Genomic DNA, 17,273 nt, shown 5'->3' with positions numbered 1-17,273 from the left:
AACCGCCCTGCTCAGCGTGCTGGGTGAGATGGGGATACTGGGGACACTGGTTTATACTGGGAGGGACTGGTTATACTGGTTATACTGGTTTATACTGGGTTATACTGGGAGGGGAACCGGACCCACAGCTCCCGCCCCGCCCTGCTCAGCGTCATCGGTGAGATGGGTTATACTGGGTTATACTGGTTTATACTGGGAGGGGAACCGCCCCGCCCTGCTCAGTGTGATGGGTGAGATGGGTTATACTGGGTTATACTGGTTTATACTGGGAGGGGAACCGCCCCGCCCTGCTCAGCGTGCTGGGTGAGATGGGGATACTGGGTTATACTGGGAGGGACTGGGAGGGGATTGGGGGGCACTGGGAGGGACTGGGAGGGAACTGGTTTATACTGGGAGGGACTGGGAGGGGATTGGGGGGCACTGGTTTATGCTGGGAGGGACTGGGAGCAACTGGGAGGGGACTGGGAGGGAACTGGGATGGGATTTGGGGTTACTGGTTTATACTGGGAGGGGATTGGGAAGGACTGGGAGGGGATTGGAAGGGAACTGGTTTATACTGGGAGGGACTGGGAGGGACTGGGGAGAAACTGAGTTATAATGGGATGGACTGGGTTATACTGGGAGGGATTGGGAGGGACTGGGAGGGAACTGGGATATACTGGTTTATACTGGGAGGGGTCCCGCCCCGCCCTGCTCAGCGTACTGGGTGAGATGGGGGTACTGGTTTATACTGGGAGGGACTGGGAGGGAACTGTTTTATACTGGGAGGGACTGGGAGGGGATTGGGTTATACTGGGAGGGAACTGGTTATACTGGGTTATACTGCGTTATACTGGGTTATACTGGGTTATACTGGGAGGGGAACCGGACATGGGGGTCCCGCCCCGCCCTGCTCAGCGTGCTGGGTGAGATGGGGGACTGGTTTGTACTGGTTTATACTGGGAGGGGATTGGAAGGGACTGGGTTATACTGGGAGGGGATTGGGGGGGATTGTGGGTGAACTGGGTTACACTGGGACGGACTGGGAGGAAACTGGTTTATACTGGGAGGGGATTGGGAGGCACTGGGAGGGACTTGAAGGGGATTTGGAGGGGATTGGGGGTTACTGGTTTATACTGGGACGGACTGGGAGGGACTGGGAGGGGATTGCGAGTGAGTGGCAGGGACTGGTTTACACTGGGAGGGGACTGGGAGGGACTGGGAGGGAACTGAAGGGGACTGGGACGGAACTGGTTTATACTGGGAGGGACTGGGATGGACTGGGAGGGAATTTGGAGGGGATTGGGGGTTACTGGTTTATACTGGGAGGGACTGGGAGGGACTGGGACGGACTGGGAGGGACTGGGAGGGGATTGGGGGGACTGGTTTATACTGGGAGGGGATTTGGAGGGACTGGGAGGGACTTGAAGGTGATTGGGAGGGGATTTGGGGTTACTGGTTTATACTGGGAGGGGACTGGGAGGGGACTGGGTTATACTGGGAGGGACTGGGAGGGACTGGGAGGAGATTGGTAGGGACTGGGTTATACTGGGATATACTGGGACGGACTGGGATGGACTTGGAGGGGATTGGGAGGGAACTGGGAGGGACTGGGAGGGCATTGCAAGGGGACTGGTTTATACTGGGAGGGACTGGGAGGGACTGGGATGGACTCGGAGGGGATTGGGAGGGAACTGGTTTATACTGGGTTATACTGGGAGGGGTCCCGCCCCGCCCTGCTCAGCGTGCTGGGTGAGATGGGGATACTGGTTTGTACTGGGAGGTACTGGGAGGGACTGTGAGGCACTGGGAGGGGATTGGGAGGGGACTGGGACATTACTGGTTTACACTGGAAGGGATTGGGATGTTACTGGTTTATACTGGGAGGGACTGGGAGGGGTCCCACCCCGCCCTGTTCAGTGTACTGGGTGAGATGGGGGTACTGGTTTATACTGGTTTATACTGGGAGGGATTGGGAGGGAACTGGGTTATACTGGGAGCACTGGGAGGGAACTGGGAGGGACTTGGAGGGACTCGGAGGGGACTGGGAGGGACTGGGTTATACTGGGAGGGACTGGGAGGGACTGGGAGGGACTGGGAGGGAACTGGGTTATACTGGGAGGGGATTGGGGGGCACTGGGTTATACTGGGAGGGACTGGGAGGGAACTGGGAGGGGATTGGGAGGGAACTGGTTTATACTGGGATATACTGGGAGGGAACTGGGATGGACTGGTTTATACTGGGAGGGGATTTGGACGGACTGGGAGGGACTGGGAGGGGATTGGGGGGGACTGGGTTATACTGGGAGGGACTGGGATGAACTGGACACGGGGGTCCCGCCCCGCCCTGCTCAGCGTCATGGGTGAGATGGGGATACTGGTTTGTACTGGTTTATACTGGGAGGGGAACCGGACACACACCTCCCGCCCCGCCCTGCTCAGCGTCATGGGTGAGATGGGGATACTGGTTTGTACTGGTTTATACTGGGAGGGGAACCGGACACACACCTCCCGCCCCGCCCTGCTCAGCGTCATGGGTGAGATGGGGATACTGGTTTGTACTGGTTTATACTGGGAGGGGAACCGGACACACACCTCCCGCCCCGCCCTGCTCAGCGTCATGGGTGAGATGGGGATACTGGTTTGTACTGGGAGGGACTGGGAGGGGACTGGGAGGGACTGGGAGAGACTGGGAGGGACTGGGAGGGGATTCGGGGGGACTGGGAGGGGATTGGGAGGCACTGGGAGGGGATTTCAGGTTACTGGTTTATACTGGGAGGGACTGGAAGAGAACTTGGAGGGAACTGGGATGGACTGGGTTATACTGGGAGGGGACTGGGTTATACTGGGAGGGACTGGGAGGGGATTGGGAGGGACTGGGAGGTGATTTGGAGTTACTGGTTTATACTGGGAGGGGATTGGGGAGGACTGGGAGGAACTGGGAGGGATTTGGAGGGACTGGGGGGGACTGGGTTATACTGGGAGGGACTGGGAGGGGATTGGAAGGGAACTGGGAGGGACTGGGACGGGATTGGGGGATACTGGTTTATACTGGGAGGGACTGGGAGGGGTCCCGCCCCGCCCTGCTCAGCGTGCTGGGTGAGATGGGGATACTGGTTTGTACTGGTTTGTACTGGGAGGGGATTGGGAGGCACTGGGAAGGACTGGGAGGGACTGGTTATACTGGTTATACTGGTTATACTGGTTATACTGGGTTATACTGGGTTATAGTGGGTTATACTGGTTTGTACTGGGTTATACTGGGAGGGACTGGGAGGGGTCCCGCCCCGCCCTGCTCAGCGTCATGGGTGAGCTGGTTATACTGGGGATACTGGTTTATACTGGGAGGGGACTGGGGGGGACTGGGATGGGATTTGGGGTTACTGGTTTATAGTGGGAGGGGATTGGGGAGGACTGGGATGGACTGGGAGGGGACTGGGTTATACTGGGAGGGCATTGGGGGGAACTGGTTTATACTGGGAGGGACTGGGATGGACTGGGAGGGACTGGGATGGACTGGGAGGGGTCCCGCCCCGCCCTGCTCAGCGTCATGGGTGAGATGGGGATACTGGTTTGTACTGGGAGGGACTGGGAGGCACTGGGAGGGACTGGGAAGGGATTGGGTTATACTGGGATGGACTGGGAGGGACTGGGATGGACTTGGAGGGGATTGGGAGGGAACTGGGAGGGACTGGGAGGGGATTTGGAGTTACTGGTTTATACTGGGAGGGGATTGGGGAGGAACTGGTTTATACTGGGAGGGACTGGGAGGGGATTTGGAATTACTGGTTTATACTGGGAGGGGATTGGGGAGGAACTGGTTTATACTGGGAGGGACTGGGAGGGGATTTGGAGGGACTGGGACGGACTGGGACGGAACTGGTTTATACTGGGATATACTGGGAGGGAACTGGGATGGACTGGTTTATACTGGGAGGGACGGGGTTATACTGGGAGGGAACTGGAACGGACTGGGTTATACTGGGAGGGGACTGGGACAAACTGGGAGGGACTGGGAGGGGCTGGTTTATACTGGGAGGGACTGGGAGGCCTCCTGCGCCGCCCTGCTCAGCGTGCTGGGTGAGATGGGGATACTGGTTTATACTGGGTTATACTGGGAGGGCTTGGGGGGGCTGGGAGGGGATTGGGACGGACTGGGAGGGAACTGGTTTATACTGGGAAGGGATTGGGATGGACTGGGACAGACTGGGAGTGACTGGGAGGGACTGGGATTATCCCCCAACATCCCTCCAAAGCTACTGAGGGACCGCCCAGTCCCTCCCAGTATAAACCAGTAACCCCCAGTTCCCTCCCAGTCCCTCCCAGTACAAACCAGTAACCCCCAATCCCCTCCCAATCCCCTCCCAGTCCCTCCCAGTCCCTCCCAGTATAAACCAGTTCCCTCCCAGTCCCTCCCAGTCCCTCCCAGTCCCCTCCCAGTCCAAACCAGTAACCCCAAACCCCCTCCCAGTACAAACCAGTAACCCCAAAACCCCTCCCAGTACAAACCAGTAACCGCAAACCCCCTCCCAGTACAAACCAGTAACCCCAACCCCCCTCCCAGTACAAACTAGTAACCCCAAATCCCCTCCCAGTCCCTCCCAGTATAAACCAGTAACCCCTGACCCCCTCCCAGTTCCCTCCCAGTATAAACCAGTAACCCCAAATCCCCTCCCAGTCCCTCCCAGTACAAACCAGTAACCCCCAAACCCCCTCCCAGTCCCTCCCAGTCCCTCCCAGTATAAACCAGTAACCCCCAATCCCCTCCCAGTCCCTCCCAGTCCCCTCCCAGTACAAACCAGTAACCCCAAACCCCCTCCCAGTTCCCTCCCAGTACAAACCAGTAACCCCAGTCCCTCCCAGTCCCTCCCAGTCCCTCCCAGTCCCCCCCAGTTCCCTCCCAGTCCCTCCCAGTACAAACCAGTAACCCCCAATCCCCTCCCAGTCCCTCCCAGTCCCTCCCAGTAACCCCCAGTACAAACCAGTAACCCCCAGTCCCCCCCAGTCCCTCCCAGTCCCTCCCAGTTCCCTCCCAGTCCCTCCCAGTATAAACCAGTAACCCCCAGTTCCCTCCCAGTCCCTCCCAGTACAAACCAGTAACCCCAAATCCCCTCCCAGTACAAACCAGTAACACCCCAGTCCCTCCCAGTACAAACCAGTAACCCCAGTCCCCTCCCAGTCCCTCCCAGTCCCTCCCAGTACAAACCAGTAACCCCCAAACCCCCTCCCAGTCCCCCCAGTCCCCTCCCAGTCCCTCCCAGTCCCTCCCAGTACAAACCAGTAACCCCAAACCCCCTCCCAGTTCCCTCCCAGTCCCTCCCAGTCCCTCCCAGTTCCTCCCAGTACAAACCAGTAACCCCCACTTCCCTCCCAGTCCCTCCCAATCCATCCCAGTATAAACCAGTAACAGCCCAGTCCCTCCCAGTACAAACCAGTAACCCCATTCCCCTCCCAGTACCCTCCCAGTACAAACCAGTTCCCCCCCAGTCCCTCCCAGTTCCCTCCCAGTCCCTCCCAGTATAAACCAGTAACGTTCCAGTACAAACCAGTCCCCTCCCAGTCCCTCCCAGTACAAACCAGTAACTCCCAGTCCCTCCCAGTCCCTCCCAGTCCCTCCCAGTCAATCCCAGTATAAACCAGTTCCTTCCCAGTTCCCTCCCAGTCCAAACCAGTAACCCCAAACCCCCTCCCAATCCCCTCCCAGTACAAACCAGTAACCCCCAGTCCCCTCCCAGTCCCTCCCAGTCCCTCCCAGTATAAACCAGTTCCCTCCCAGTCCCTCCCAGTCCCTCCCAGTCCCCTCCCAGTACAAACCAGTAACCCCAAACCCCCTCCCAGTTCCCTCCCAGTCCCCTCCCAGTACAAACCAGTAACCCCCAGTCCCCTCCCAGTCCCTCCCAGTCCCCTCCCAGTACAAACCAGTAACCCCAAACCCCCTCCCAGTTCCCTCCCAGTCCCCTCCCAGTATAAACCAGTAACCCCCAGTCCCCTCCCAGTTCCCTCCCAGTCCCTCCCAGTACAAACCAGTAACCCCCAGTCCCCTCCCAGTCCCTCCCAGTCCCTCCCAGTACAAACCAGTAACCCCAGTTCCCTCCCAGTCCCTCCCAGTCCCTCCCAGTCCCTCCCAGTACAAACCAGTAACCCCCAGTCCCCTCCCAGTCCCTCCCAGTCCCTCCCAGTACAAACCAGTAACCCCAGTTCCCTCCCAGTCCCCTCCCAGTCCCTCCCAGTATAAACCAGTAACCCCCAGTCCCCTCCCAGTCCCTCCCAGTCCGCCCCAGTTGGAGCTGCTGGAGGGGGCGGAGCTTCCGCTGGTGGGCGGGGCCGAGGTGCGCGTGCGCTGCCACGCCCACGACGCGCGCCCCGCCCCCACCCTGGAGCTGCGCCTGGGTGAGAATTGGGGACAGTTCGGGGGGGTTTGGGCAATTTTGGGGAATTTTGGGTAATTTTGAGTGATTTTGGGGAAATTTCGGGGTAATTTTTGGGGTAATTTTTGGACAATTTTTGGGGAAATTTTGGGGCAATTTTGGGGAAATTTTTGGGTATTTTTTGTGGTAATTTTTGAACAATTTTTGGGGAAATTTCGGGACACTTTGGGGCAATTTTGGACGATTTTGGGTTAATTTTTGGGGGAAATTTCGGGACACTTTGGGGCAATTTTGGACGATTTTGGGGTAATTTTGGGGGAAATTTTGGGATATTTTGAGGCAATTTTGGGTGATTTTGGGGCAATTTTTGTGCAATTTTTGGGGAATTTTGGGACACTTTGAGAAAATTTTGGGTGATTTTGGGGTAATTTTTGGGGGAAATTTTGGGACAATTTTTGGGCAATTTTTTGGGGAAATTTTGGAGCAATTTTGGGGTAATTTTGGGTAATTTTGGGGTAATTTTTGGGCAATTTTTTTGGGAAATTGTGGGACATTTTGAGGTGATTTTGGGGCAATTTTGGGAAAATTTTGGGGCAATTTTTTGGCAATTTTTGGAGAAATTTTGTGACATTTTGAGGCAATTTGGGGTGATTTTGGGGTAATTTGGGGACATTTTGAGGCAATTTTGGGTGATTTCGGGGCACGCCCCGTCCCCAGCCTGGAGCTGCGCCTGGGTGAGAATTGGGGACAGTTCGGGGGGTTTGGGCAATTTGGGGTATTTTGGGTGATTTTGGGTGATTTTGGGGCAATTTTTGGGGAAATTGTGGGACATTTTGAGGTGAATTTGGGGCAAATTTTGGGCAATTTTTGGGGAAATTTTGGGACATTTTTTGGGGAAATTTTGGATGATTTTGGGTAATTTTGGGGCAATTTTGAGGCAATTTTTGGGGCAATTTTTTGGCAATTTTTGTGGAAATTTTATGACACTTTGAGGCAATTTTGGGGCAATTTTGGGGTGATTTTTTGGCAATTTTTGGGAAATGTTGGGTGATTTTAAAGCAATTCTGGGTGATTTTGGGGCAGTTTTTGTGCAAGTTTTGGGCAATTTTTGGGAAAATTTTGGGACATTTTGAGGCAATTTTGGGTGATTTTAAGGAAATTTGGGGTATTTTGGGGCAATTTTTGGGGAAATTTTGAGACATTTTGGGGCAATTTTCGGGAAATTTTGGGACATTTTGAGGCAATTTTGGGTGATTTTGGGGCAATCTTTTGGCAATTTTTGGAGAAATTTTGTGACATTTTGAGGAAATTTTGGGTAAATTTGTGGTAATTTGAGGCAATTTTGGGTGATTATGGAGCAATTTTGGGGTGATTTTTTGGCAATTTTTGGGGAAATTTTGGGCAATTTTTGGGGAAATGTTGGGGCAATTTTTTGGGAAATTTTGGGTGATTTTGAGGCAATTTTGGGGCAATTTTTGTGCATTTTTTGGGGAAATATTTGGAGATTTTTTTGGCAATTATGGGTGATTTTGGGGCAACTTTGGGTGATTTGGGGGTAATTTTGGAGATTTTGGGGTGATTTTGGGCAAATTGGGGCGATTTTGGGGCTATTTTTGGGCAATATTTGGGGAAATTTTGGGTGATTTTGGGGTAATTTTTTGGGAAATTTTTGGGGAAATTTTGGGTGGTTTTGGGGCAATTGTTGGGCAATTTTTGGGCAATTTTTGGGGCAATTTTGGGACATCTTTTGGGGAAATTTTGGATGATTTGGGGGCAATTTTTGAGCAAATTTTGGAGAAATTTTGGGACATTTTGAGGCATTTTTGGGTGATTTGGGGGTAATTTTAGGGCACTTTTGGGCAATATTTGGGAAAATTTTGAGGCAATTTTGGGGCAATTTTCTGGCAATTTTTGTGGAAATTTTGTGACACTTTAAAGCAATTTTGGGTGATTTTGGGGCAATTTTGGGGCAATTTTTTGGCAATTTTTGTAGAAATGTTGGGATATTTTGAGGCATTTTTGGGTGATTATGGGGCAATTTTGGGTGATTTTGGGTGATTTTGGGGTATTTGGGGGCAATTTGGGGAAATTTTGGGTGATTTTGAGGCAATTTTGGGGCACTTTTTGGGGAAATTTTTGGGGAAATTTTGGGGTAATTTTGAGACAATTTTGGGGCAATTTTTTGGCAATTTTTGGAGAAATTTTGTGACATTTTGAGGCAATTTTGGGTGATTTTGGGGCAATTTTCAGTGATTTTGGTGCAATTTTGGGTTATTTCGGGGCACGCCCCGCCCCCACCCTGGAGCTGCGCCTGGGTGAGAATTGGGGTGAATTCGGGGGGTTTTGGGCAATTTGGGGAATTTTGGGTAATTTTGGGTATTTTGGGGCAATTTTGGGGTAATTTTGGGGCATTTTTTGGGGAAATTTTGGGTGAATTTTGGGGCAATTTTTTGGGAAATTTTGGGTGATTTTGCGGCAATTTTGGGGAAATTTTGGGGCAATTTTTTGGAAAAGTTTGGGTGATTTTGGGGCAATTTTTGGAGAAATTTTGGGGCCATTTTTGGAGAAATTTTGGGGCCATTTTGGGGCAATTTTTGGTGAAATTTTGGTACATTTTGAGGCAACTTTGGGTCATTTTGGGGTAATTTTTGGGGAAATTTTGGGATATTTTGAGGCAATTTTGGGTGATTTTGGGGCAATTTTTGTGCAATTTTTGGGGAATTTTGGGACATTTTGAGGTGATTTTGGGGAAATTTGGGGTATTTTGGGGAATTTTTTGGGAATTTTTGTGGCAATTTTGAGTCACTTTGGGGAAATTTTGGGGCAATTTATAAGGAAATTTGGGGTGATTTTGGGGTAATTTAGGGTATTTTGGGGTAAATTGAGGCAATATTGGGCATATTGGGGCAATTTTGTGTGATTTTTGGTGATTTTGGCCTATTTGCCTGATTCGGTGGATTTTGGTGATTTTTTGTGCCTTTTGGCTGATTTGGGGACATTTTGTCCAGTTCTGGTTGATTTTGGCCTAATTTGTTCAATTTTGGCCCATTTTGGGTGATTTTGGACAATTTGGGGTTATTTTGGGTTATTTTGGAATGATTTTTTTGGGGTGATTTTGGCTGATTTTGGTTGATTTTGGGTGATTTGGGTGACTTTCGCCGATTTGGGGTGATTTGGGCCAATTTTGGCATATTTTGGCTGATTTTTCATGATTTTGGCCCATTTTGGCTGATTTTGGCCAATTTGGGGTGTTTTTGGCTGATTTTGGCCAATTTTGGACAATTTTGGACGATTTTGGGTGATTTTGGGATGATTTTGTCCAATTTTGACCCATTTTGGGTGATTTTGGCTGATTTTGGGTGATTTTGGCTGATTTAGGGTGATTTTGGCCGATTTGGCCTATTTAGGACGATTTTGGGGTGATTTTGTCCAATTTTGGCTGATTTTGGCCTATTTTGGGCAATTTTGGCTGGTTTTGGAATGATTTTTTGGGGTGATTTTGGCCAATTTTGGCCGATTTTGGCTCACTTTGGCCGATTTTGCTGATTTTAAGTGATTTTGGCCCATTTTGGGTGATTTTGGCTGATTTGGGGTGATTTTGGCTGATTTTGGAATGATTTTTGGGGTGATTTTGGACGATTTTGGCCAATTTTGGCTGATTTTGCTGATTTTGGCCCATTTTGGGTGATTTTAGCTCTTTTTGGGTGATTTTGGCTGATTTTGGGTGATTTTGAGTGATTTTTGACCACTTGGGCTGATTTTGGCCAATTTGGCCAATTTTGGCCAATTTTGGGTGATTTTGGGGTGATTTTGGCAAATTTGGCCGACTTGGGGTGATTTGGGGTGATTTGGAGTGATTTTGGAATGATTTTTTGGGATACTTTTGGGTGATTTAGGCTGATTTGGGGTGATTTTGGAATGAATATTTTGGGGTGATATTGGGTGATTTTGGAATGATTTTTGGGGTGATTTTGGGTGATTTAGGCTGATTTTGGAATGATTTTTTGGGGTAATTTTGGGTTTTTTGGGTGATTTTGGCCGATTTTGGCCAATTTTGGTGATTTTTGGGCTGATTTTGGCCAATTTTGGGTGATTTTGCCAATTTTGGGTGATTTTGGGTGATTTTGGTGCTTTTTGCCCCCAGGTCAGGAGCCCCTCCCCGACGTCGCCTCCCGAGTGTTCGAGGGGTCCCACCCCAAACTGAGCTCCAGCGAGGCCACGGCCAGGTGAGACCAGTATGGACCAGTATGGACCAGTATAGACCAGTTACAGACCAGTATGGACCAGTATGGACCAGTATGGACCAGTATGGACCGGTATAAACCAGTATGGACCAGTATAAACCAGTATGGACCAGTATGGACCAGTATGGACCAGTACGGACCAGTATAAACCAGTTACAGACCAGTATGGACCAGTATGGACCAGTATAAACCAGTATAGACCAGTATAAACCAGTATAGACCACTATGATCCACTAGAAAGCAGTATAAACCAGTACAGACCAGTAAAAACCAGTATAAACCAGTATGGACCAGTATGATCCACTATAAAACAGTCTAGACCAGTATAAACCAATATAGACCACCATGATTTACTAGAAACCAGTATAAAACAGTATAAACCAGTATAAACCAGTAGGGACCAGTATGGACCAGTATGGACCAGTATGTACCAGTATAAACCAGTTAGAGACCAGTACGGACCAGTAGGGACCAGTACAGACCAGTATGGACCAGTATAAACCAGTACAGACCACTATAAACCAGTATGGACCAGTATAAACCAGCATAGACCAGTATGAGCCACTAGAACCCAGTATAAACCAGTATAAACCAGTACAGACCAGTAAAAACCAGTATAAACTGGCATGGACCATCATGGACCAGTATGGACCAGTATAAACCAGTAGGGACCAGTATAAACCAGTATGGACCAGTATGGATCGGTATAGACCAGTATGGACCAGTATAGACCAGTATAGACCAGTCTATCCTTGTATAAACCAGTATAGACCAGTATAAACCAATACAGAGCACTATGATCCACTAGAAACCAGTATAAACCCGTATAAACCAGTATAAACCACTACGGACCAGTACAGACCAGTATGGACCATGACGGACCAGTATAAACCAGTATAAACCAATATAAACCAGTACAAACCAGTATAACCCATTATAAACCATTATAGACCAGTATAGACCAGTATGGACTGGTCCAAACCGGTCCAAACCGGTCCAAACCAGTCCAAACCAGTCCAAACCAGTCCAAACCAGTCCAAACCAATCCAAACCAGTCCAAACCGGTCCAAACCGGTCCAAACCAGTCCAAACCAGTCCAAACCCGTCCAAACCAGTCCAAACCAGTCCAAACCAGTCCAAACCAGTCCAAACCGAGCCAAACCAGTCCAATTCAGTCCAAACCAGTCCAAACCGGTCCAAACCAGTCCAAACCAGTCCAAACCAGTCCAAACCGGTCCAAACCAGTCCAAACCAGTCCAAACCATTCCAAACCAGTCCAAACCAGTCCAAACCAGTCCAAACCAGTCCAAACCGATCCAAACCAGTCCAAACCATTCCAAACCAGTCCAAACCAGTCCAAACCAGTCCAAACCAGTCCAAACCGGTCCAAACCAGTCCAAACCAATCCAAACCGGTCCAAACCGGTCCAAACCGGTCCAAACCAGTCCAAACCGGTCCAAACTGGTCCAAACCGGTCCAAACCGGTCCAAACCGGTCCAAACCAGTCCAAACCAGCCCAAACCGGTCCAAACCAATCAGAACCAGTCCAAACCAGTCCAAACCAGTCCAAACCAGGCCAAACCAGTCCAAACCAGTCCAAACCAATCCAAACCGATCCAAACCAGTCCAAACCAATCCAAACCGATCCAAACCAGTCCAAACCAGTCTAAACCAGTCCAAACCAGTCCAAACCGGTCCAAACCAGTACACACCAGTCCAAACCAGTCCAAACCAGTCCAAACCGGTCCAAACCAGCCCAAACCAGCCCAAACCAGTCCGAACCGGCCCAAACCAGTCCAAACCAGTCCAAACCGGCCCAAAGCAGTCCAAACCGATCCAAACCAGTCCAAACCAGCCCAAACCGGTCCAAACCAGTCCAAACCAGTCAGAACCAGTCCAAACCAGTCCAAACCAGTCAGAACCAGTCCAAACCGATCCAAACCAGTCCAAACCATTCCAAACCAGTCCAAACCAGTCCAAACCAGTCCAAACCGGTCCAAACCGATCCAAACCAGTCCAAACCAGCCCAAACCAGTCCAAACTGGTCCAAACCAGTCCAAACCGGTCCAAACCAGTCCAAACCAGTCCAAACCAGTCCAAACCGGTCCGAACCAGTCCAAACCAGTCCAAACCGGTCCAAACCAGTCCAAACTGGTCCAAACTGGTTTCTCTGGCCAGGCTGACCCCCGTCCCGTCGGACCACGGCCGCCTCCTGCTCTGCTCCGCCTCCAACGGCGCCGGAGCCGCTCCGGCCACGGCCGGGCTGAGGCTGGAGATCGCTGGTGAGTGATCCACATCCCATAATATCCCAAAAAATCCCAAAAAAAACCAAAATTAACCCAAAATATCCGAAATAGCCAAAAAAAACCCCGTCAAAATAGCGCAAAAATAGCCCAAAATAGCCCAAATTAACCCCAAACTGCGGCTGCAGATCAACGGGGAGTGACCCACATCCCATAATAGCCCAAAAATCGCAAAATTAACCCAAAATATCCGAAAATATCCCAAAACCGACCCAAATAACCCTAAAATATCCAAAAACTGACGCAAAATATCCCAAAATAGCACAAAAATCCAAAAAATATCCCAAAAATCAAAAATAACCACAAATATCCCAAAAATAGCCCAAAATAGCCCCAAATTAACCCAAAACTGACCCAAAATAATGCAAAAAATCCCAAAATATCCCAAAATATCCCAAAAATCACAAAATATCCCAAAATAACCCAAAATATCCCAAAAAATCCCAAATATCCCAAAATAACCCAAAATAACCCCAAAAAATCCCAAAATAGCCCAAAATATCCCAAAATTTACCCACAATATCCCAAAATTAAGCCAAAATACCCAAAATATCGCAAAATATCCCAAAAATTGCCGAAAATAGAGCAAAAATAGCCCCAAATAGCCCAAATTAACCCCAAACTGCGGCTCGAGATCAACGGGGAGTGACCCACATCCCATAATATCCCAAAATTAACCAAAATTATCCGAAATTCACCCAAAAAATCCGAAATAGCCAAAAAAAACCCAAAAAAACCCGGCAAAAATAGACCAAAATAGCACAAAAATAGACCAAAATAGCCCAAATTAACCCCAAACTGCGGCTGGAGATCGCCGGTGAGTGATCGACATCCCATAATATCCCAAATTATCCAAAAATATCCAAAATTAACCCAAAAAAACCCCAAATATCCGAAATTAACCCAAAATATCCGAAATTAACCCAAAATAGCCCAGAAATATCCCCAAAAATCCCAAAATAGCCCCAAAATAGCCCAAAATAGCCCAAATTAACCCAAAACTGACCCAAAATAACGCAAAAAATCCCAAAATATCCCAAAATATCCCAAAAATCCCAAAATTTCCCACAATAACCCAAAAGAAATCCCAAAATATCCCAAAATAACTCAAAATAGCCCAAAATATCCCAAATATCCCAAAAATTGCCGAAAATAGAGCAAAAATAGCCCCAAATAGCCCAAATTAACCCCAAACTGCGGCTGGAGATCAACGGGGAGTGACCCACATCCCATAATATCCCAAAATTAACCAAAATAGCCAAAAATTCACCCAAAATATCCCAAAAAAAACAAAATAGCCAAAAAAACCCCACCAAAATAGACCAAAATACGACAAAAATAGCCCAAATTAACCCCAAACTGACCCAAAATAACGCAAAAAATCCCAAAATAACCCAAAATAGCCCAAAAATGCCAAAATAACCCAAAATAGCCCAAAAATCCCAAAAATGTCCCAAAATATAAAAAACCTGACCCAAAATAGCCCAAAATATCCCAAAATAGGCCAAAACTGACCCAAATAACCGCAAAATATCCCAAAAAATCCCAAAATACCCAAAAATTAACACAAAATTAACACAAAATAGCCCAAATATCCCAAAATAGCCCAAAATAGCCCAAAATTAACCCAAAATATCCCAAAATATCCCAAAATAGCCCAAAATAGCCCAAAATTAACCCAAAATATCCCAAAATATCCCAAAAAACCCCCAAAATAGCCCAAAAATAGACCAAAATAGCCCAAAAAAAACCCGGCAAAAATAGACAAAAATAGAGCAAAATAGCCCAAAATAGCCCAAATTCACCCCGAATTAACCCAAAATATCCCGAAATTAACCCAAAATAGCCCAAAATTAATCAAAAACTGACCCAAAATATCAAAAAAACCCCCAAATAGCCCAAAATAGCACAAAATAGCCCCAAATAGCCCCAAATAGCCCAAATTAACCCCAAACTGCGGCTGCAGATCAATGGGGAGTGACCCACATCCCATAATATCCCAAATTATCCAAAAATATCTGAAATTCACCCAAAATATCCGAAATTAACCCAAAAAATCCCGTCAAAATAGCGCAAAAATAGCCCAAAATAGCCCCAAAATAGCCCAAAATAGCCCAAATTAACCCAAAACCAACCTAAAATAGCCCAAAATATCCCAAAATATCCCAAAAAATCCAAAAAATCCCAAAATATCCTGAAATATCCCAAAAAAACCCAAAATCTCCCAAAAAGTCCCAAAATATCCCCAAAATCAAAAATAACCCGAAATAGGCCAAAATTAACACAAAACTGACCCAAATAACCCCAAAATAGCCCAAAACTGACCCAAAATAATCCAAAAAATCCCAAAATATCCCAAAATATCCCAAAATAACCCCAAATAACCACAATATCCCAAAATTAACCCAAAATATGCCAAAAAAACCAAAATATCCCAAGAAAACCCCCCAAAATAGCCCAAAAATAGCCCAAAATAGCCAAAAAAAACCCGGCAAAAATAGACCAAAATAGAGCAAAATAGCCCAAAATAGCCCAAATTCACCCCAAATTAACCCAAAATGTCCCTAAATTAACCCAAAATAGCCCAAAATTAACCAAAAACTGACCCAAAATACCAAAAAAACCCCAAAATAGCCCCAAAATAGCACAAAATAGCACAAAAATAACCCCAAATAGCCCAAATTAACCCCAAACTGTGGCTGGAGATCAACGGGGAGTGACCCACATCCCATAATATCCCAAATTATCCGAAATTAACCAAAATTAACCAAAATTAACCCAAAAAAACCAAAATTGCCAAAAAAACCCCCAAAGAATCCCGTCAAAATAGCCCCAAAATAGCCCCAAATAGCCCAAATTAACCCCAAACTGCGGCTGGAGATCAACGGGGAGTGACCAACATCCCATAATATCCCAAATTATCCAAAATAGCCAAAATTAACCCAAAAAAACCAAAAAACCCAAAAAATCCCGTCAAAATCGCGCAAAAATAGCCAAAAATAGCACAAAAATAGCCCAAAATATCCGAAATTAACCCAAAATAGCCCAAAAATATCCCAAAATATCCAAAAATATCACCAAAAATGCCAAAATAGCCCCAAATATCCCCAAAAAACCCAAAATCTCCCCAAACTGACCCAAAAAATCCCAAAATATCCATAAACTGACCCAAAATAGCCCAAAATATCCCAAAAAACCCCCAAAATCTCTGAAAACTGACCCAAATAGCCCCAAATAGCCCAAAATAGCCTAAAAAGTCCCAAAATAACCCAAAATATTGCCAAGAAACCCCAAAATATCCCAAAATAGCCCAAAAATCCCAAAAAACCACAAAAATAGCAAAAAATTAACCCAAAACAGACCCGAATAACCCCAAAATATCCCAAAATAACCCAAATAAATCCCGGAATACCCAAAAATATCCCCAAAAGTCCCAAAAAATCCCAAAATATTGCCAAGAAAACCCAAAATATCCAAAACTGACCCAAAATATCCCAAAATTAACCCAAAATAGCCCAAAATAGCCGAAAATTAACCCAAAATAGCCCCAAAATATCCCAAAATTCCCCAAATCTCCCCTAAAATTCCCTCAAAGCTGCTCCAGTTCCCTCCCAGTCCCTCCCAGTATAAACCAGTATAACCCAATCCCCATCCCAGTCCCTCCCAGTGCTCCCAGTATAAACCAGTAACGTCCCAGTCCGTCCCAGTTCCCTCCCAGTATAACCCAGTATAACCCCGCCCCTCTCCCAGTATAACCCAGTCCCTGCCAGTATAACCCCGCCCCCCTCCCAGTCCCTCCCAGTATAACCCAGTTCCCCCCAGTGACCCCAGTTCCCCTCCCAGTCCCTCCCAGTATAACCCAGCCCCTCTCCCAGTCCCTCCCAGTCCCTCCCAGTATAACCCAGTAACATCCCAGTTCACTCCCAGTCCCTCCCAGTTCACTCCCAGTTCACTCCCAGTCCCCTCCCAGTCCCTCCCAGTGCTCCCAGTTCACTCCCAGTCCCTCCCAGTCCCTCCCAGTATAAACCAGTCCCTCCCAGTTCCCTCCCAGTCCTTCCCAGTCCCTCCCAGTCCCCTCCCAGTCCCTCCCAGTATAACCCCGCCCCTCTCCCAGTCCCTCCCAGTGCTCCCAGTATAACCCATTTCCCCTCCCAGTGCCTCCCAGTGCTCCCAGTATCCAGGGGCTGCCCGCACTGGTCCGGGCGGGGGAGGAGCTGCGGCTGCTCTGCCTCAGCCGGGGGGGGCGGCCCCCGCCCAGTCTGCACTGGGACAAGGTACTGGGGATACTGGTTTGTACTGGGAGGGGCTGGGAGGGGCTGCGGGGGGGACTGGGAGGGACTGGGATGGAACTGGTTTATACTGGGAGGGACTGGGAGGGA

The 17,273-nt window shown here is 48.3% G+C and overlaps 1 protein-coding gene across 1 annotated transcript in view; it reads left to right on the top strand.

Moving 5' to 3' along the window:
- Positions 1-17,273, top strand: part of NPHS1 (NPHS1 adhesion molecule, nephrin) — a gene marked incomplete at its 5' end in the record, with an annotated part of 66,369 nt that overhangs the window by 11,550 nt on the left and 37,546 nt on the right. Inside the window, 4 exons of the mRNA XM_072920757.1 lie at positions 6,241-6,369; positions 10,492-10,573; positions 12,770-12,873; positions 17,050-17,168. Coding sequence (XP_072776858.1) covers positions 6,241-6,369; positions 10,492-10,573; positions 12,770-12,873; positions 17,050-17,168 — 434 coding nt within the window. The remainder of the gene's footprint in view (positions 1-6,240; positions 6,370-10,491; positions 10,574-12,769; positions 12,874-17,049; positions 17,169-17,273) is intronic.

The sequence above is a fragment of the Taeniopygia guttata genome, chromosome 33 (genome assembly GCF_048771995.1).
Source record: "Taeniopygia guttata chromosome 33, bTaeGut7.mat, whole genome shotgun sequence".
NCBI classification, from domain to species: domain Eukaryota; kingdom Metazoa; phylum Chordata; class Aves; order Passeriformes; family Estrildidae; genus Taeniopygia; species Taeniopygia guttata.
The sequence above is the reverse complement of the archived record's forward strand: the minus strand, read 5'-3'. Positions and strand labels throughout refer to the sequence as shown.